General features: G+C 45.6%; 1 protein-coding gene across 1 annotated transcript; it reads right to left on the bottom strand.

The window, feature by feature from the left end:
* Positions 1–1,060: 1,060 nt before the first annotated feature.
* Positions 1,061–16,624, bottom strand: ccn1l1 (cellular communication network factor 1, like 1). The gene is made up of 5 exons (XM_072566382.1): positions 16,203–16,624; positions 9,321–9,534; positions 7,782–8,147; positions 4,675–4,874; positions 1,061–2,300 (listed from the first exon to the last, which is right to left on the bottom strand). Exons 1-5 carry the CDS (start codon positions 16,248–16,250, stop codon positions 1,998–2,000), a joined length of 1,131 nt encoding a protein of 376 aa, XP_072422483.1. The 5' UTR covers positions 16,251–16,624; the 3' UTR covers positions 1,061–1,997.
* Positions 16,625–16,848: the final 224 nt, after the last annotated feature.

Raw genomic sequence — 16,848 nt, 5'->3', positions numbered from 1 at the left:
GATTCCACCACTGGAAGGAATCATTTTCCTGTATCCATGCCCCATTGAAACCTTTCTGCTGCCTTCATGTCAGCCATCGGCAATGGGGTGGGTGGGGGAATAGTGGGAAAGTCTCAAAAATTACAAGAAACCACTAAATTCATGCACAAGTGATCACCAGGGGTCCTAGTAGTCCCTCAAATTGTCTGGGAGATAAAGCACCATTTGATGTGAAGATCAAGGTATGCAGTATGCTGATATCCCACCTATAAATGCACACTCCTCTCACACTAAGTGCTGGAACACAGGCTTATAGGAAGAAGCTTTGAATCAGTGTAGTCATATCTCCTAACCAGGCCAGCAGCTCAGTTACTGTGTTAACGTAGTGGGTTGTGCTCAAATACAATAACATCAATGCAGCACAAAATGGAGTAAAATGAGTTGTTGGTCTGAATCCATTGGGGGTGTGTGAGTGTGTGTATCTGCATGTGTGTGTGTGTACTCGTATGGGAGTTTGTGCATGTGAATGTGTACGTGCATGTGTATGTGTGTGAGAATGTGCACACGTGCGTATGTGTGAGAGTGTGTGTGTGTATATATACGTGTGAGATTGTGTGCACGTCTGAGAGTGTGTGTGTATACATCCGTATGGTCAAACAAGAAGAACCAAAAGATTCATGGACAAATCTACCGTTTTAAAAGAGATATCTAAGTGTTGGAGCTCAGGTTTTCTCACTCTTTCCTTCATTGTCCCAACTGTGCCAATCGTTGCCAGCAGAACATGTCATTTGGAAACTAGTCAGACCCCAGTTCTCCATCTGATACAGTTTCCATTAGCTCAATCAGAAGTGCCATGGCAGAATGTCTTAATAGCTACCAGAAATTGTCAGTGACATTGGACACAGTTTCAGAAGAAGTTGTAAAATTCAAAATGCAAGTTGAAAGTAAGGCCTCAGTAAGTCAGCCATCTTAAGCTGCCGGAGAGCTAGTCATTGAGAGCCTCCTGAGAGACAGCTGTAATTTAAAAAAAAATAATAAAAAAATAATTAAAAAAAAAAAAAAAAAAAAAAAAAAAATCGCTTGAAGGCAGCCATCTTAGAGCCTTTTGAAGAAGGATCTTTTCAGCCTCCTTAAAGATAAATCACTTTTTCAGATGTTTTTGAGATGTTTTTAAGACAGTACCATAGCAGAAACGAAAACAAGTCACAATTCAGGAACTTATTAGTCTGCATTACATTCAGATACCTCAGTCCTCATCCCATTTTCACCTGTGGAAATAAACTATGTCCAAAAGCCTTAAATAACATTAAAATTTCATTTGCAACTATATATATATATAATATAAAACCACATTAACTCTGATTAAATTAGATAAGGAAGAAATGTCAATGTGAATTGTTTCTTGTTACAGTTAATTTGATCTGTTCTAAACCAAGCCGGAAAACTGGCATAGAAGAGATACTAGTCATAAACCAACCTGTTCAACTAAAGGTTAAAGATTAACACTGGCTGGATAGATGGAATTTGTCTGCATTCTTTGTCCCACCTTCTTGAACTTAATTTTCAGAGGTGCAAATTTTAAAGTACATCCTGTGAATTGAGAATCGCTCACTTTTCTTGGACCCATTTCAAATTATGTAGTCTTTGGGTTTAAAAGGTTAGTTAGTTTTCAAGGAAATGACGTGTTGTCAATAGGACCCTTGCAGAGGAGAGTCCAAGAGCTACAGGAGATGTACTGTGTGTGGACAACTGGAAATCAAGGTCAGAAGGCAGACACAGATAGCCATCACCAGCATTTACATCCAGAAGTTCAAATGTGCCCCAAACAGCCAATGCTGTGAATGAAAAGTCAGTCTGGCCTTTGTGGTTGGTGAAGCAGGCCACTGAACTGGAACTGGTGTGGTTGCCAGTGTAGACATGAACAGTCAGAAAAAGTGAACTACTAGGTACAGCAAATGGCCGCCGGTCTCGACGATGCAGAATCTCTGCTTTTCTCACGAGTCCCGCCTCCGCCACATTTACTCAGAAAACTTGTGGATGTCATTGTGGAGCATGTAGTGAGGGTAGGAGATCTCATTCTGGTACGGGCAGTTGTAGAGGCACCGGCACTTGTTGGTCCACATCATCCTCTTGGTGAAGGTCTCCCCGTCCTCGCAGCGGAAGCGCACGGGGATGGTGCGGGTTTCTGAAGGGACGCAGCAGCGGCTGTCAGTGCAGGTGCCACACCAACGGGGCTTATACTGCCTCACGCTGGTACATCCGGCGTAGGTCAACCGCACGGGCTCCTTGGCCTTCTTCATTCTCAAACATTTCTTGCCTTTCTGTCAAATGAGGAAATGGGAGGCCATCTTGTGATAAATGCAAAACACAACAAAGACACCCCACCTCCCCCTCCCCACAGCCCCTTGTAACAATGCTGCATAGCATGGTACTTGTGTATATTTAACGGATGCAGAATATGGACATTCATGGGACTAATATTAAATAATTCCATTCAATCTCCAAATGCCAACAACATTGCACAGGCGCTGGGTGTTAAGGAACACTAAGTTGGTCGCACTTTCACCTCTTGGTCGCTGAAACACAGAAAATCAGAGCAAGTGTAGGCCATTCACCATTTTGTACCTGTACCACCATGCTCTTTTATTTAATTCATTCATTGGACATGGGGCCAGCAGTTATTATCTGTCCCTAGGGTGCCCCTTGAGAAGGTGGTGGTGAACCACTGCAGTCTACGTGTTGTGGGTTGCAATTCACTATGATTACAGCTGATCATCCAACCCAGTCCCCTATTCCCACATTCTCCCCATGCCCTTTGATCCATTTAGCCCTAACCTAAGAGCTGGATCTAACTCCTTCTTGACAACAGTCAATGTTTTGTCCTTTCTGTGACAGAGCATTCTACAAGCTCACCTGCTTAAAGAACTTGCTCCTCATGTCTGAGCACCACAAATCCTTAAACTGTGACCCCTGCTTCTGCACTTCCTGGTCATCGGGAACATCCTTCCCGTGTTGATACTGTCCAGTCCTGTTAGAAGTTTGTAGCTTTCTGAGACTCCTCCCGCCTCCCCCCCCACCCCCCACCATTCTTCTTTATAAGACTGGAGGTTCAAGTCTCACTCTAGAATGTGTGAACACAAAATCTAGACACGTTCAAGGGCAGTGCTGAGGGAGATCTGCACTGTGAGAGGTAGTGTTCTTTGGAGAAGCTGTTAAACTGACTCAATACCTGTCCCTCAAGTAGACTTCAAAGATGCCAGGAGCTATCCCTGGTGGCCTTGCCAATCTTGATTTTTCAGTCCACATTAACATCTAGTTATATACTACATTGGTGCTTATGGGATCCTGCTGGAGGGCATAACTTTGCTGCTGTGTTCCATTGATTCATTGAATGGTTACATTACAGAAGAAGGCCCTACGTCCAATTGGGATCATGTTGTCTATCTGAACAATAAGTCAGGTAACATCAGCCTCTTTCTTGGGTTTCTGCAAAGGTTTCCTTTTCAAAAGAATGATTGTTTCTCTTTTGAAACCTTCAGCTGCCCCTACCTTGGGGAAGTCTGCACTGTGTTATATACTCCCAGTCTCTCTAGGGACAGGTCTACCCTCAGGCAGTGCATTCCTATCCAAACCAATGTGGGGGACATTTCTTTTCCTGCGGACCTTCCACTAACATAGGAATTAGGTGCGGGAGTAGGCATTTCAGTCCCCTCTGCCATTTAACATAATCCTGGCTGATCTTATTCTGGTCTCAACTCTACCTTCCTGTCTGTTCTCCATTGCCCTTTATCCTGCATTTCATCAGAAACATATCTATTTCTGTCTTGAATTTGTCAATCAATTCAGTCTCCACTGCAATCTGGACACTGCCTCATTTTCCTCAGATGGCAATTTTCATTAGATTAATCTGTGTCATCCTCAATGATGGGAAAACCTTTTACTCTGCTCTTTTTAATTCACTTGTGGGACATGGGCATTGCTGGCTGGCCCAGAATTTATTGCCCGTTCCCTGGTTGCTCGAGAAGATGGTAATGAGCTGCCTTCATGAATCACTGCCTACTCTATCCAAACCCCTCCTGCATTGATGCAGTGACTACACTCAATGGTATGGTGGCTCTGTGATTAGCACTGCTGTTTTACAATGCCAGGGACCCGGGTTCAATTCCAGCCTCGAGTGACTGTCTGTTGGGAGTTTGCACATTCTCCCCGTGTCTGCGTGGGTTTCCTTCGGGTGCTCCGGTTTCCTCCCACAGTCCAGAGATGTGCAGGTTAGATGAATTGCCCATAGTGGTCAGGGGTGTGTAGGTTAGATGCATTAGTCAGGAGTAAATATAGGGTAGGGGAATGGGTCCATTGTGAGCAACACGGTGGCTCAGTTGTTAGCACTGCTGCCTCACAGAGTCAGGGACCTGGGTTTGATTCCAGCCTCGGGCGACTGTGTGTGGAGTTTCCACATTCTCCCCGCTTCTGTGTGGGTTTCCTCCCACAATCCAAAGATGTGCAGGTTAGGTGAATTAGCTATGCTAAATTGCCGATAGTGTTAGGTGCATCAGTCTGGGATAAATATAGAGTAGGGGGAATAGGTCTGGGTGGGTTACTGTTCGGAGGTCGGCGTGCACTTGTTGGCCGAATAGCCTGTTTCCATACTGTAGGGATTCTAGTTTAATCTACAATGTGACTCCCAGCAAACTGTACCTTGAGGTTGGTGTTGAGTGTCAGGTTGCAGGGCCGGAGTTGACAGAGGCGGGTCTCTTTCATCAGTTTGCACTGGGGGTTGTCGCTGGTCACTCTGGTTGAGATGCCGATGCCACAGGTCTTGGAGCACTGTGACCAAGCTGTGGTCTGGACCAGGCACTTTGACTTGGCATTGCCATTATGGGCCTGCATCCTCCAGGCTGTAGAAAGAAACAAGCCTTCGTCAACAACAGACTGACCTTCCCCGAGGTGACAATAATAAAGCAAAATCACAGCACATGTACTTAGGTACAGTGAAAAGTTTTGTTTTGCGTGCAGATCAAGCCATACAATATAAGAGAACAGAGTGAGGAATACAATGCTATAGCTTCAGAGAAGGCGCACAAAAGGGAGAAGTAAACATTAAATTTAAAATGTGAGAGGTCCATTCAGAAGTCTAATAATGGCGGGGAAGAAGCTGGTTTTGAACCTGTTTATACATTTATTTAAGCTTTTGTATCTTCTGCCTGATAGAAGAGGCTAGAAGAGATTATAACTGGGGTGGGAGGGGTCTTTGATGATGATGATGATGATGATGATGTTGGCTGCTTCCCCAAGGCAGTGGGAAGTGTCGATGGAGTCAGTGGATGGAATCCATCTTGTGTGATGGATTGGGTGGTGTTCACAACTCTCTGTAGTTTCTTGTGGTCCTGAGCAGAGCAGTTGCTATACTAAGCCGTGATGCGTCCGGGGGATGGGTGCCTGCTAGTCACGGTCAGACCAAATTAATATTCCAGCTCATATCCCAGTCGGGCCATTCCCCCATCAGTCTGGAGAAATCCTGGGAATAAGCAAAATTTACAATTTTTATCCAAGGTTTCCATGGAACCTCTGCCCACAGTTATAGCTAAAATCTCAGGAATTCATGTGGAAATTCATCCCCAGGATGACTTTTTTTATATATAGCCCCCTTAACAGAATACATCCTTCCAAGATATTTCACTGGAGCCCTATGAAACAGTAATGGAGATAAACTACCTCTTTGACCAAGTTTTTGGTTATTAGAGATTGAGACAACTGGCAGTGGTTTGACCTGAGGGACACCACACACCAGGCAAGGGGAGTGATTGTGAAGGTGAGACCCTCATGGTGACCTCAACTGGTGTGGGAATTGAACCCACGCTGTTGGCATTACTCTACTTCACAAACCAGCCCTCCAGAGGGACAGCTACATCAGAGTCAAGCCTGTTCATAACACTCACACTATTTTCCATCAGATAGAGGATAGAGGAGGTTCATTGATTGATCCCTGGGACAAAAGGGGCTATAGGACTGCCCGGTGGCTCAGTGATTAGTACTGCTGCCTCACAGCACCAGGGACCCAGGTTAGATACCACCCTCAGGTGACTGAATGTGTGGTGTTTGCACATTCTCCCGGTGTCTGTTTGGGTTTTCTCCAGGTACTCTGTTTTCCTCCCACAATCCAAAGATGTGCAGGTTAGGTGGATTGGCCAATGGGAAAAACAGGGTGACAGGGAGAAGGGTGGGTCTGAACAAGATGCTCTTTGGAGGATCAATGTTGACTTGATAGGCCGAATGACCTGCTTCCAAACTGTAGTAATTCTATGGTTACCTTGTGAGAAAAGGTGGAGTGGCTTGCCCATTACTCATTACCCCAACACACACACAAAAGAGGTTGCATCAAGATACTGTTCAAAAGGGCCACAACACACTGCAGTACACCAGAACTGCAAAAAGAGGAAGAACACCTATACAATATATTCGCCAAAAACGGATACCCCTGCAATTTCATCAACAGATGCCTAAGGGAAAGACAACGGAACGAGGACATGCCGCAACCCAAAGGACTAGCCACACTACCATACATCAGGAGCATTTCCGAACTGACAGCCAGACTACGGAGACCACTAGGACTCATAACAGCACACAAACCAACAGCCACTCTCAGACAACAACTCACCAGGATGAAGGACCCGAGACCCACCACGAGCAAAACCAATGTAGTGTACAAAATCCCATGCAAGGACTGCACAAAACACTACATAGGACAAACAGGAAGACAGCTAATCATCCGCATCCATGAACACCAACTAGCCATGAAACAACACGTCAAGCTATCCTTAGTAGCCACACACTCAGATGACAAGCAACATGAATTCAACTGGGACAACACTACTATTATAGGACAAGCCAAACAGAGAACAGCCAGGGAATTCACAGAGGCATGGCACTCATCCACAGATTCAATCAATAAACACATCGACCTGGACCCAATATACTGGCCACTGCAGTGGACAGCTGGAACTGACAATCGGAAGCGGCAGATACCAATCACTATAAATGCTGGAGGAAAGATCACAGAAGCGCTTCACAGGAGGGTCCCAAGCACTGAGGATGTCACCTAGACAGGGGACGAAATGTCTGCAACACAAATTCCCAGCTTGGCAAACAGAACCACAACAACGAGCACCCGAGCTACAAATCTTCTCACAAACTTTGAACTCATTAATGTTTAGAAGAATGAGTGGTGTACTAATTGAAATATATAAAGATTCTGAGGGGATTTGACAGGGTAGATGCTGAGACAATATCTCCTTTTGTGTGGAAGCTTAAAATGAAGGGGAAGAATTTCAAAAAAGGTAAGGAGGAATTTCCTCTTTCAATTAATCCTTGGAATTCTCTGTCCCAAGTGGAGACTGGGTGGAATAGGTAGGATTAGATAGATTTTTGATCCAAAAGGCAGTCAAGGGTTTTTATGAGGCATGCAGAAAAGCAAACTTTCAGGCCACAACCAGATCAGATCTCACTGAATAGCAGAGCAATGACCCAGTTCTAGTCTGATTTCTTAGCTCTTTTGTGATCATGTGATCAGTAGAGGCCATTCTAATTGGTCATCTTCCCTCCCCTAGTAGGCCCCAGTGTAGCATCTGCACTTCCTCCCAGCATGGGGAAAGGCCCCGAAGCCTGATCCCAGGGTCTTTCAGCTACAAATAGCCCAGTTCCACACTGGTCAGTAAAAGCAGTAATCAGGAAGTGGCCAGTTTGTCTGTTAAGAAAGAATATTGGAAGGAACGAATTTACTTGTGAATAAATGATTGAACTCGTACCTGGTTCAATTTTCAGGCCACCTCTGACCAAGTCAGTGAGCTCGTTGCTCGAGAGCGGTTCTGCGTCTGGTTGGTCTTCGTCCTCTTCGCAGCTCATAGAGTCCTCTCCTTCCTCGTTGCTATCACCAGAGTCTTCACCGATATGGTTGGTGTCGCAGGCCCATTCCTCACAGCACTGTCCCGGTATCTTGACCAGCCGAGGCTTGGCGCAATCCATGGGTGGCAGAGAGAGCTCCTGGGGACAGAGGGGCAAACAGCCCACCACTCCATCTATACAGGTACACTGGTGCTTGCAGTTGGGCTGAAAGTTCTCCCCGTTCTGGTAAATGTTCCCACCAAAGTCACAAGGCATTCCTTCAGATTTGGCTTCGGCATCGAAAAGAGAGAGAGGAAAAAGAAATGAGCAATGTGGAGTCCTCAAGAAGCAACAGAAATGTCTAAATGTACAGGTCTTCAGGAAAAGCCACCAATTTGTTATGGTCTGGAATGCACTGCCTGAGAGTGTGGTCTACACCAACAGAACAGAAACTTTGAAAAAGCAGTTGGATCTGTACTTGAAAAGAAAAGATTTACAGGGCTGCGATACAGCAGCTAAGTAAGACGAATTGATATCTTTTTAAAAGAGTTGGTACAGGCATGATGGGCTAAAAGGCCTTTTTCTACACTATATAGGTTGATGCAGGGTGTTAGTTAGTTCAGTTGGCTGGTCAGTTGGTTTGTGATGTCAACAGTGTGGATTCAATTCCTGCATCGGCCTAGGTTACCATGAAGGCCTCTTCTTCTCAACCTCTCCCCTCACCTGAGGTGTGGCAATCCATCACCAGTTGTCTCTCTCCCTAATGAGAGAGCAGCCCTATGGGATTATGGTGTTCTTTTCCTTTCCTTTGATAGTTCTATGACCCCAGGATTCAAATTCCTCATTTATTTCCCTTTTACATGTCAGGTTCTTTTGCGATGCCCTCCTCCGTACCCCTGCACAATGTTCGCAATGTATAAACAACAGAAGTAGGTGAGTAATTCTGGGCTATGTGAAGAACGAGGAGCTGGAGGATTACTATTGGACCACGTTGGCAAAGAATCAGAATGGACATGATGGGGTGAATGTTCTCTATCTGTGCTAACCATTACAGAGGTGTAATGATCTCCCCAACGTTGTGCACTGTCGGTGTTGCTATGCAAATAAACCCCAAAAAAGTTCTGAGGATTACTGACAATTAAAAATAACCATAAGGCTTATGACAAACTATTAATAACTTGGGGGAGACATATGGTGGGAGGGTCTAGTTTCTTCTGGTGATAGGGAGTTTTTCTACTAATTACTAATAAGTACAAAGGTTATCTATTCTAGGTTTCTAATCATTACAAGAGTTATTATGGATGATTAAAATCCATGAGGATTCCTAATGTGAACAAGGGTTATTCATGGTCAAAGATTCACCTTTGGATGACTGGGACCACTCATGGCCTCCATTGCCCATGAACAAGAAGATGGCTTTTTCTGCTCAACCTCCCACCTCTTTGCTGCAATATTCAGCTTACCTCGGCAGATCCCCCGCTTGGCGGTGTCACCGGAGCCAAAGTTACACTCCAGCCCCTTGATGTGGTCGCAGGGCTCCATGGTGCTGCAGTCCTGGTTAAACTGCCGGGCACACACTCTGCAGCAGTTACAGCCGTCCATCACCAAGCTGTTGCCTGGGGCGCAACGTGGAGGGACATCAGGACAGTGGCATTGTGGCCCACAGCCAATCTCCACCTGGATAGGGGTAAGATAAATACCAGTCAGTGGGCACCCGGTACGGAGGAGGGAGGGCGGGTCTGAAGACCTCCTCGTGAGTCTGCTCCTGGGCCTGGCCAAACTGGCCATAAACAGGTCGAGGCAGCGGGCCGTGGAGAGGGTCGTTAGGGCCGACTGCCTGCCCCTCTTCCGGGGTTACGTTAGAGCCCGGGTGTCCTTGGAGAAGGAGCACGCGGTGTCCACCAACACCCTGGAGTTGTTCAGAGAGAGGTGGGCGCCGCAGGAAGTGGAGTGCATTATTTCCCCATCCAATTCTGTTTTGATTTAACCCCTGTCCTCCCCTTCACTGTTTGATCACACAGCATGTCCAGGGCACTGCTGGTCACTGGCTACCTGGGTGTTACCTTTCTTCCTGGTGGTGGAAACTGAATAAAAGGTTCATGCACCTTGTTTCTTTCACTGTGTCTCACACCTGCACACACACAAAATGGGTGTGGGGGAATAAATAAGCACTACCGCAGTTAGGCAGTAGCGTGGGGGTTTAAAAAGAAAAATAAGCAGGCGTGTCAGGGGTTCTGTTAACTCAGAACTGGAAAAAGAAAAGAAAAAAAAAAAAGAAAAAATAAACACCAGTCAGCCCCCTGATGCCTACCATCTCCCTCGACTGGCCACCTTGGTGATCATGGCCAAGTAGCTCATGAGCTTAGCAGACTGCGTGCCATTTCAATCAGCACCAGGCTTTCAGCAGGTCAGAAATGTGGAGATGACATTTGGACATTATTGAAGATCTCAGTTGGACTGGGTCCAACCGCAGACCATTATTCATTTATCATTTTCTTATTCATTTCAACAAACGCTAGCCCAGTCAGCCACACCCACATCTCCTCAGTGAATTTTAAAAAAAACTTCATAATCGGAGAGATTGAGTTACAGATTAGAATCTAATCAAGAGGTTTAAGTGTTTTATATATAGAATAAACAGAGATAATTACAGGCTGGTATCTATTTGAGGAGTTGGGAGAATCTATATCTAGAATGTCAGATACCCAGGAATGAGTTCCAGGCTGGAATCTAATCAAAGCTTTAGATGTGTTCCTAATAGGGCAAGGGCAGAGACAATATGTCCATTACAATATTAGGCACCCCTCATTATTTACAGATTAATATTGAAAATAGTAAATTGTGTGTAATAAAACTAAATAAATTACCAAAATACAAAAGTATGCACAATATGCTAAGCAACATGTGATTAAAACAGTGCATGCAATTTTTGAGAAGATTTGTAGCTCAGGTTGAGGTTCAGGTCACTGGGCTGGACAACAGAATAATGTGGGAGATGGGGCAGAGTAACTTATCATGCCCACACCTTGAAATAGGGAATTGCAAAACCATCAGGGAAAGTGGATGGTGTGGTATTGCAGTTTAGAGGAGTTTGGTGGTGCATTGCAGAATGAGAGAGTTATCCTCAGCACCTGACACTGTGCAGCAGTGATGTTCTGACATATCAGAATGTGCATGTGAGTGTGTATGTGTTTGTACAGAATACACCGTAATGTTTTCAAATATCATCCCTGTCTCCGAAGGAAGCATTCTTTGGACATATTTTGTTGAATGCAGTTTGTGTAAATGGTGGCACCATTGAAAGTCTTTGGGTGAACCATTATGAAATAATCTTTTTTTTAAACTGACTGAGGAAGCAAAAGTGGGAAAATAAAGATAAAGGTATTTACCACCCTTGCAATCTCATGTCCTTTACAGAGTCACTGGACAGTGGGGGATCTCTGCAGTGGTCCCAATACCAAAGTCGAATTAATTGCTTAGGAGAAAGTGAGGACTGCAGATGCTGGAGATCAGAGCTGAAAATGTGTTGCTGGAAAAGCACAGCAGGTCAGGTTCTCCAGTTTCCTCATTTCCCCTCCCCCCACCTTGTCTCAGTCCCATCCTCGAACTCAGCACCACCTTCCTGACCTGCAATCTTCTTCCTGACCTCTCCGCCCCTACCCACACCCTGGCCTATCACCCTCACCTTAACCTCCTTCCACCTATCGCATTTCCAATGCCCCTTCCCCAAGTCCCTCCTCCCTACCTTTTAATCTTAACCTGCTTGACACACTCTCCTCATTCCTGAAGAAGGGCTCATGCCTGAAACGTCGATTCTCCTGCTCCTTGGATGCTGCCTGACCTGCTGCGCTTTTCCAGCAACACATTTTCAGCGAATTTATTGCTTACCCTACTTCTGTCAACCAGGTAGACGGACGGGGGATGTGGGAGGGAGGGGAGTATCGGACACTGAGCAATGCTTTAAAAGAAACTCCGCAACATCTCAGTGGGTGCCCACAAGGATTCAGTGTGGCCACTTGTTACAGAGCTAGTATTTCTGTGACACTTCATTCTTCTGTCGTTTCTCCATCGAGACAGTATAGCGTGCAACTTAATATCCCATCCAGTGGCACAGTGGGAGCGCGTCTAACCCTGAGCACAGAGTCTTGTGTTCAAATCCCATCTGCTCCAGAAATGTGTAAGAACATTTCTGAACAGGTTGATTAAAAATATCCCATCCTGCACTATGATCCCAGAAACAGTAGTGAGATATGTGAGTCACTGGTGGTTTAGTGACTGTGGTCATGGGATAAATATTAGTGAGAGACCAGAACACCCCTGCTGTTCTTTGTAGTAGCACTGTACGATGTCTGCTCAAGACAATTCTCTCAATATTGCCTCTGTTACGGAGTTTGGTCTTGCTATAGGGTGTACCTCTACACCGGGAAATAATATTGCGCAGGGATGGTGGGGGTAACTCTGTCAAATCCTGTCCTTACCCCCATCCCACATCCCCTCCCCCCTACCCCCAACACCTAACCCCGATCCCTGAATGGTCTTGACACTGTTTGCGCAGGACAGTCCTTTCAGAAAATTGGCTCAGCACAGCCCTGAAACAGGTTGTTCACTCATGCCAATGTCAATGATCACCAGGGCACTTCATTACAACCACTCACAATTACAAGACGTTTTCTGCTGCGGAGTTGCCCGCAAGTTTTTAACCCCGACAGGTCTAGGCAAATGATGCTCTTCAAGCGCTGACTACATTTTTGCAACATCAGCTCACGGACTGTGAGACTGAATTAGGCATCAACTTTTCATCATGCAAGGATTATACCAAAATGCCGGTTGACAGGGTGGCGCTAAAAAGATGTTTCTGATCATGTGAGAGTCAAGATTAAAAATAGCTGGTTAAAAATAAGGGATTTCCCCATTAAGGTGGAGATGTGGAGAATTTTTTTTTCTCTCAATGAGTCAGTGGAATTCTCTTCCTCAGACAGCAGTGGAGCCGAGGGTCATTGAATATTTTTAAGGCTCAGTTGGATAGATTTTTGATTGACAAGGAAATAAAGGCTTATAGCAAGCACACAATCTGGGGTTGAGGCTGCAATCAGATCAGCCATGATCTTACTGAATGATGCAGCTCGCTCAAGGGATCACATGGCCTAAGCTTACCCTTCGTTCCTATGTGTGGATCACTGGAGTGACTCGTCAACCACAAGGATAAAGTCCAATAATACAATTTCAAATTCTTTAAGAAATATTTTCATCATGTTTGGACCGTCACCACCAAATCATAGTCATTCTTTTGTCAATTTCTCTTTAGGTTTATTGCTATTTGTTAAATTTCAATCTAACTTGTGTTCATTTTTTGTAAAAAAAAATCTAACCACATTCTGAACTGAAGAAGTGTACAAGGGAAGGATCCAATAGACAAGCTGCTTGTTGGGAGAGTTAACTGCGACAGGAAAGCTTGCTGCTGTCAGCTGATTACTGACCTTTCACCTCTCCAACTGCTACTTCACCTCGACCTGGGACAATGTGGCAAACATCATCTCCTCTCTGATAGGTGCCAAGATCTCCCACCTTATGTTCCCTGCAGCATTGCGGACTGAAGTATACATAGCCTACCCTCTTTTCCAAATAGATATACAGTCTGGGTAGATAGGAAAGCCCATCTTTAAGAACTATCCCAAATTTCCTTGTGAAACTGGGACCGAAAGTATTTACGGTGAACATAGGTCATTTGTGACATAAACACTAGCCTGCAAGAATACCACATCATGATTTATCATTGCCACCAATACATACTGCTCCTCACCATGGTCAATCAGGATGAACTGGTGAAAAATACAGACAACCTCGTGTATCAGTCATACTTTGGCAGAGTGCAGTCTCACCTCATCATTCCTGTCATTACTGCCTAGGCTCTAAACTTTCCTCCCTGACCTCTCTCTTCCCCTTTATGTCACTCACCAAAACCGAAAACATTGACCAACTTTTCGATCAGCTGTCTCTCGTATCTCACCATGTGGCACAGGTCCAATTTAATTCATCGATATGTCTGTGAGACACCTTCGCTGCTTTCACATCATTAACTGCAGCATAAATGCAGTTAGTAGAGTTCTTTAATCTTTCAGGGGATGTGGGGCATCATTTTTTTTTGCCCATCCCCAATTGCCCTTGAACTGAATGCTGGGCAACTTCAAAGGGTAGCTAAGAGTCACCCAGGTCCGTGGGTATGGACTCAGACTAGGCAAGATCTCAATAGGGTCTTCCGACAACAGTAGATAGTTGTCATGGTTACCATCACTTGAGACAAGCTTTAAATTCCAGATTTGTTAATTCCACCAGCTGCTGCAGTCGGATTTGAACCTGTGTCCTCGATAGAATAGCCAGAGCCTCTGGCTTCCTAGCCTATTGGCATTACCACTATGACACTGCCTATCCTATCTCTATACTGGATGGCTTATTCTATATGGGGAGGAGGCTTTGTGGCCCACACTGCCTCCTTTCGTGGCCAAGGGTTGGGGACAGTGGGTGACATACACCCACAAGGCAGGAGGATCTATGGATAGAGACCCTGAGTTCAGAGCTAATGTCCCGAGAGCTGGGGACTGAGCTCCAAGTCTCCTGCCTTGCAGAGGGAACGCTGAACTGAAGGTTTGTCCCCTCCCAGGTTTTTTCAGATGTTGTGATTCCCCCCTCCCCCGAGAAAGAGGATATTGGTTGATGTGAGGAGAGCTAGGGTGGGGGAAGTGTGCCTGACTGGCCAAGCTAACTAAAGGTAAGCTTGTTGGAGCCTGCATTTTGGCAGGCTTTGTGAAAGCCAGCTGTCGCTGAATGAGTGGCTCTCCCGGTGAGTTCCAGGGAGTTGTGTGTAAAATCCAGGCTGACAGTTGGCACATACTGAGGAAGATCTCTCTAGCGACTGGGCCAATCCTGCAGTCCACGTCACCAATGTAGATAATCTGATCATTATCACATTGCTGTTTGTATTGAGCTAATTCATAAATTTCCCACATTACGGACACTCCATGAACCACGTCATTGACTGTGGAGGCACCACTGGATTCCCTGAGGTTGTCAAAAGGCGCTATAGAAACGAAAGTACCCTCCTTACTAATAGGGTTCTGCAGCAAGGTGGCAGGGAGTCTGGTGCGTAAGTGGAGCCCACCTCCCTCCATCCTCATTCCCATCTGTCCTGTACTCAGGGTTATCCCCGTGCCTTGGGCTCAGCCAATCAGCACAACGTCACCCACCACAACGTCCCCAGGGGCTGACTCCTTCAGAAGGTGGGAATCAGAGCAGCAGGGCAGTGGGCAGGATGGGGGCGGGGGAGGGGGCAAATATCTCTGGGGGAAAGAGGAGCGATGAAGTATGGAAATGCTACTGATTTTCCAAGATCACAAGGAGATGAGATGAATCCCCAGTGATAAGTACAAAGGTTGTACATGCACAGTCTCCCGGTGACAAAGTGCCCTGACTTATGGCCATCCTTGTTATGAAAAGACAGACTTCTACAGTGCTGTTCACAACCTGAGACACATCAGCCAATCCAGGAATTCAAAGTGTAGATGTAGCAAGTGGGACAGCAAGCTCCCACACATGGCCATCAGATAACTACCAGATAAAGTGTTTCCCCTGAGGGTGGTTCAATGATAGGAGAAAGTGATCGGATGCTGGAAAAGCGCAGCCTGTCAGGCAGCAACCAAGGAGCAGAAGAGTCGATGTTTCAGGCATAAGCCCTTCACATTCCTGATGAAGAGCTTATACTCAAACCATCAATTCTCCTATTCCTCAGATGCTGCCTGACCAGTGGTTCAATGATAAACACTGACCAGGAACATGAGGGGAAGTTGGCAGTGAGATAGTGCAGTGAGATCTTTAACATTCACCTGACAGTTTCACCTCTGATCAGATACACAATATCTCCTCTGGGGCAACTGTCCTATCAGTGCAGGAATGTCTGTGGAGTGGGTCTTGGACCCGTTAGAGTAGTGCCCACTGTGACAAAGGTGAAAAGCCTGCAAATCAGTAACACCCCCCTTCCCAGTTTAAAACAGTCGAAAGTCTGAAATGTACTTTAAGCAAGTTCTTTGTGACCATCTCAAGATGACCAGGGTTGGCAAAGGAAAACTTGGAGGCAAATATTTTAACACAACCTGTAACCAACTAAAACTGCAAAGAGGGTTTAAGCCAGTTGGCAGATTCATGAGCTTGTCTATGAGCCGCATGCAGATCACAGGATCTGCTCCCTTAGTGATAATCAGGAACATTTCAAGCATCCACACAGAAAAAATAATTACATTCGAATACACATCAGTTGTAGCGAATAATTAAAGAAAGCACTTCATAACACTTACCCCAGCCACTGTGCAGAATAAAATGGTCAGAAACACAAGTATTTCCATCTTCTTTAACAAAATAAAACAGTCAACAACAAAAACTCCCTTTCCTGCTCTCTATTTACTTTAAAACTTTTTAAACATAAACAAACTCTATATCTACAATATAAAAACAGTCGCCTAAGACGTGTCACCCAGCTGTCTGTTTAATTTCAGGTCAATTTCAGCGGCGTCAGGTTCCACTTCGTTGCTGAAGGAAAGTTTGGAGAGGGGGGGGGGGAAGAAAATGTTTTTATTTCTCACCCCTGGTCGGTTCGGATCTACTACAGTGCGTACCAGTCGAGATCTGCACAGGGACAGTGCAATATATCTGTCTGTCTGTCAAAGTGCAGTTTTCTCGCTGATGCACTTGTCTCTCTCAGTTAGTGACAAGCTGCTAATGCCGCGGCTCGCAGTTCATTCAACTACAGGAGCCTCCAGCCTGGGTTTTATTGGGAGACTGAGGGATCTCCTCCCCTCTTCCACACCCACCGCTCTCGCGTCACTGCTTGGCCGCTCTCCCTGCACAGATGCCCGGCGCCACAGCCAAACACCTACCGCCCGTGGAAACGCGGCCAAGAAAAAGGAAATTTAAAAAAAACACCGTCCAGGGGAAAAAGAGGGA

The sequence above is a fragment of the Chiloscyllium punctatum genome, chromosome 49 (genome assembly GCF_047496795.1).
Source record: "Chiloscyllium punctatum isolate Juve2018m chromosome 49, sChiPun1.3, whole genome shotgun sequence".
Taxonomy (NCBI): domain Eukaryota; kingdom Metazoa; phylum Chordata; class Chondrichthyes; order Orectolobiformes; family Hemiscylliidae; genus Chiloscyllium; species Chiloscyllium punctatum.
Note: the sequence above shows the minus strand (reverse complement) of the source record. Positions and strands in the feature narration are given on the sequence as shown.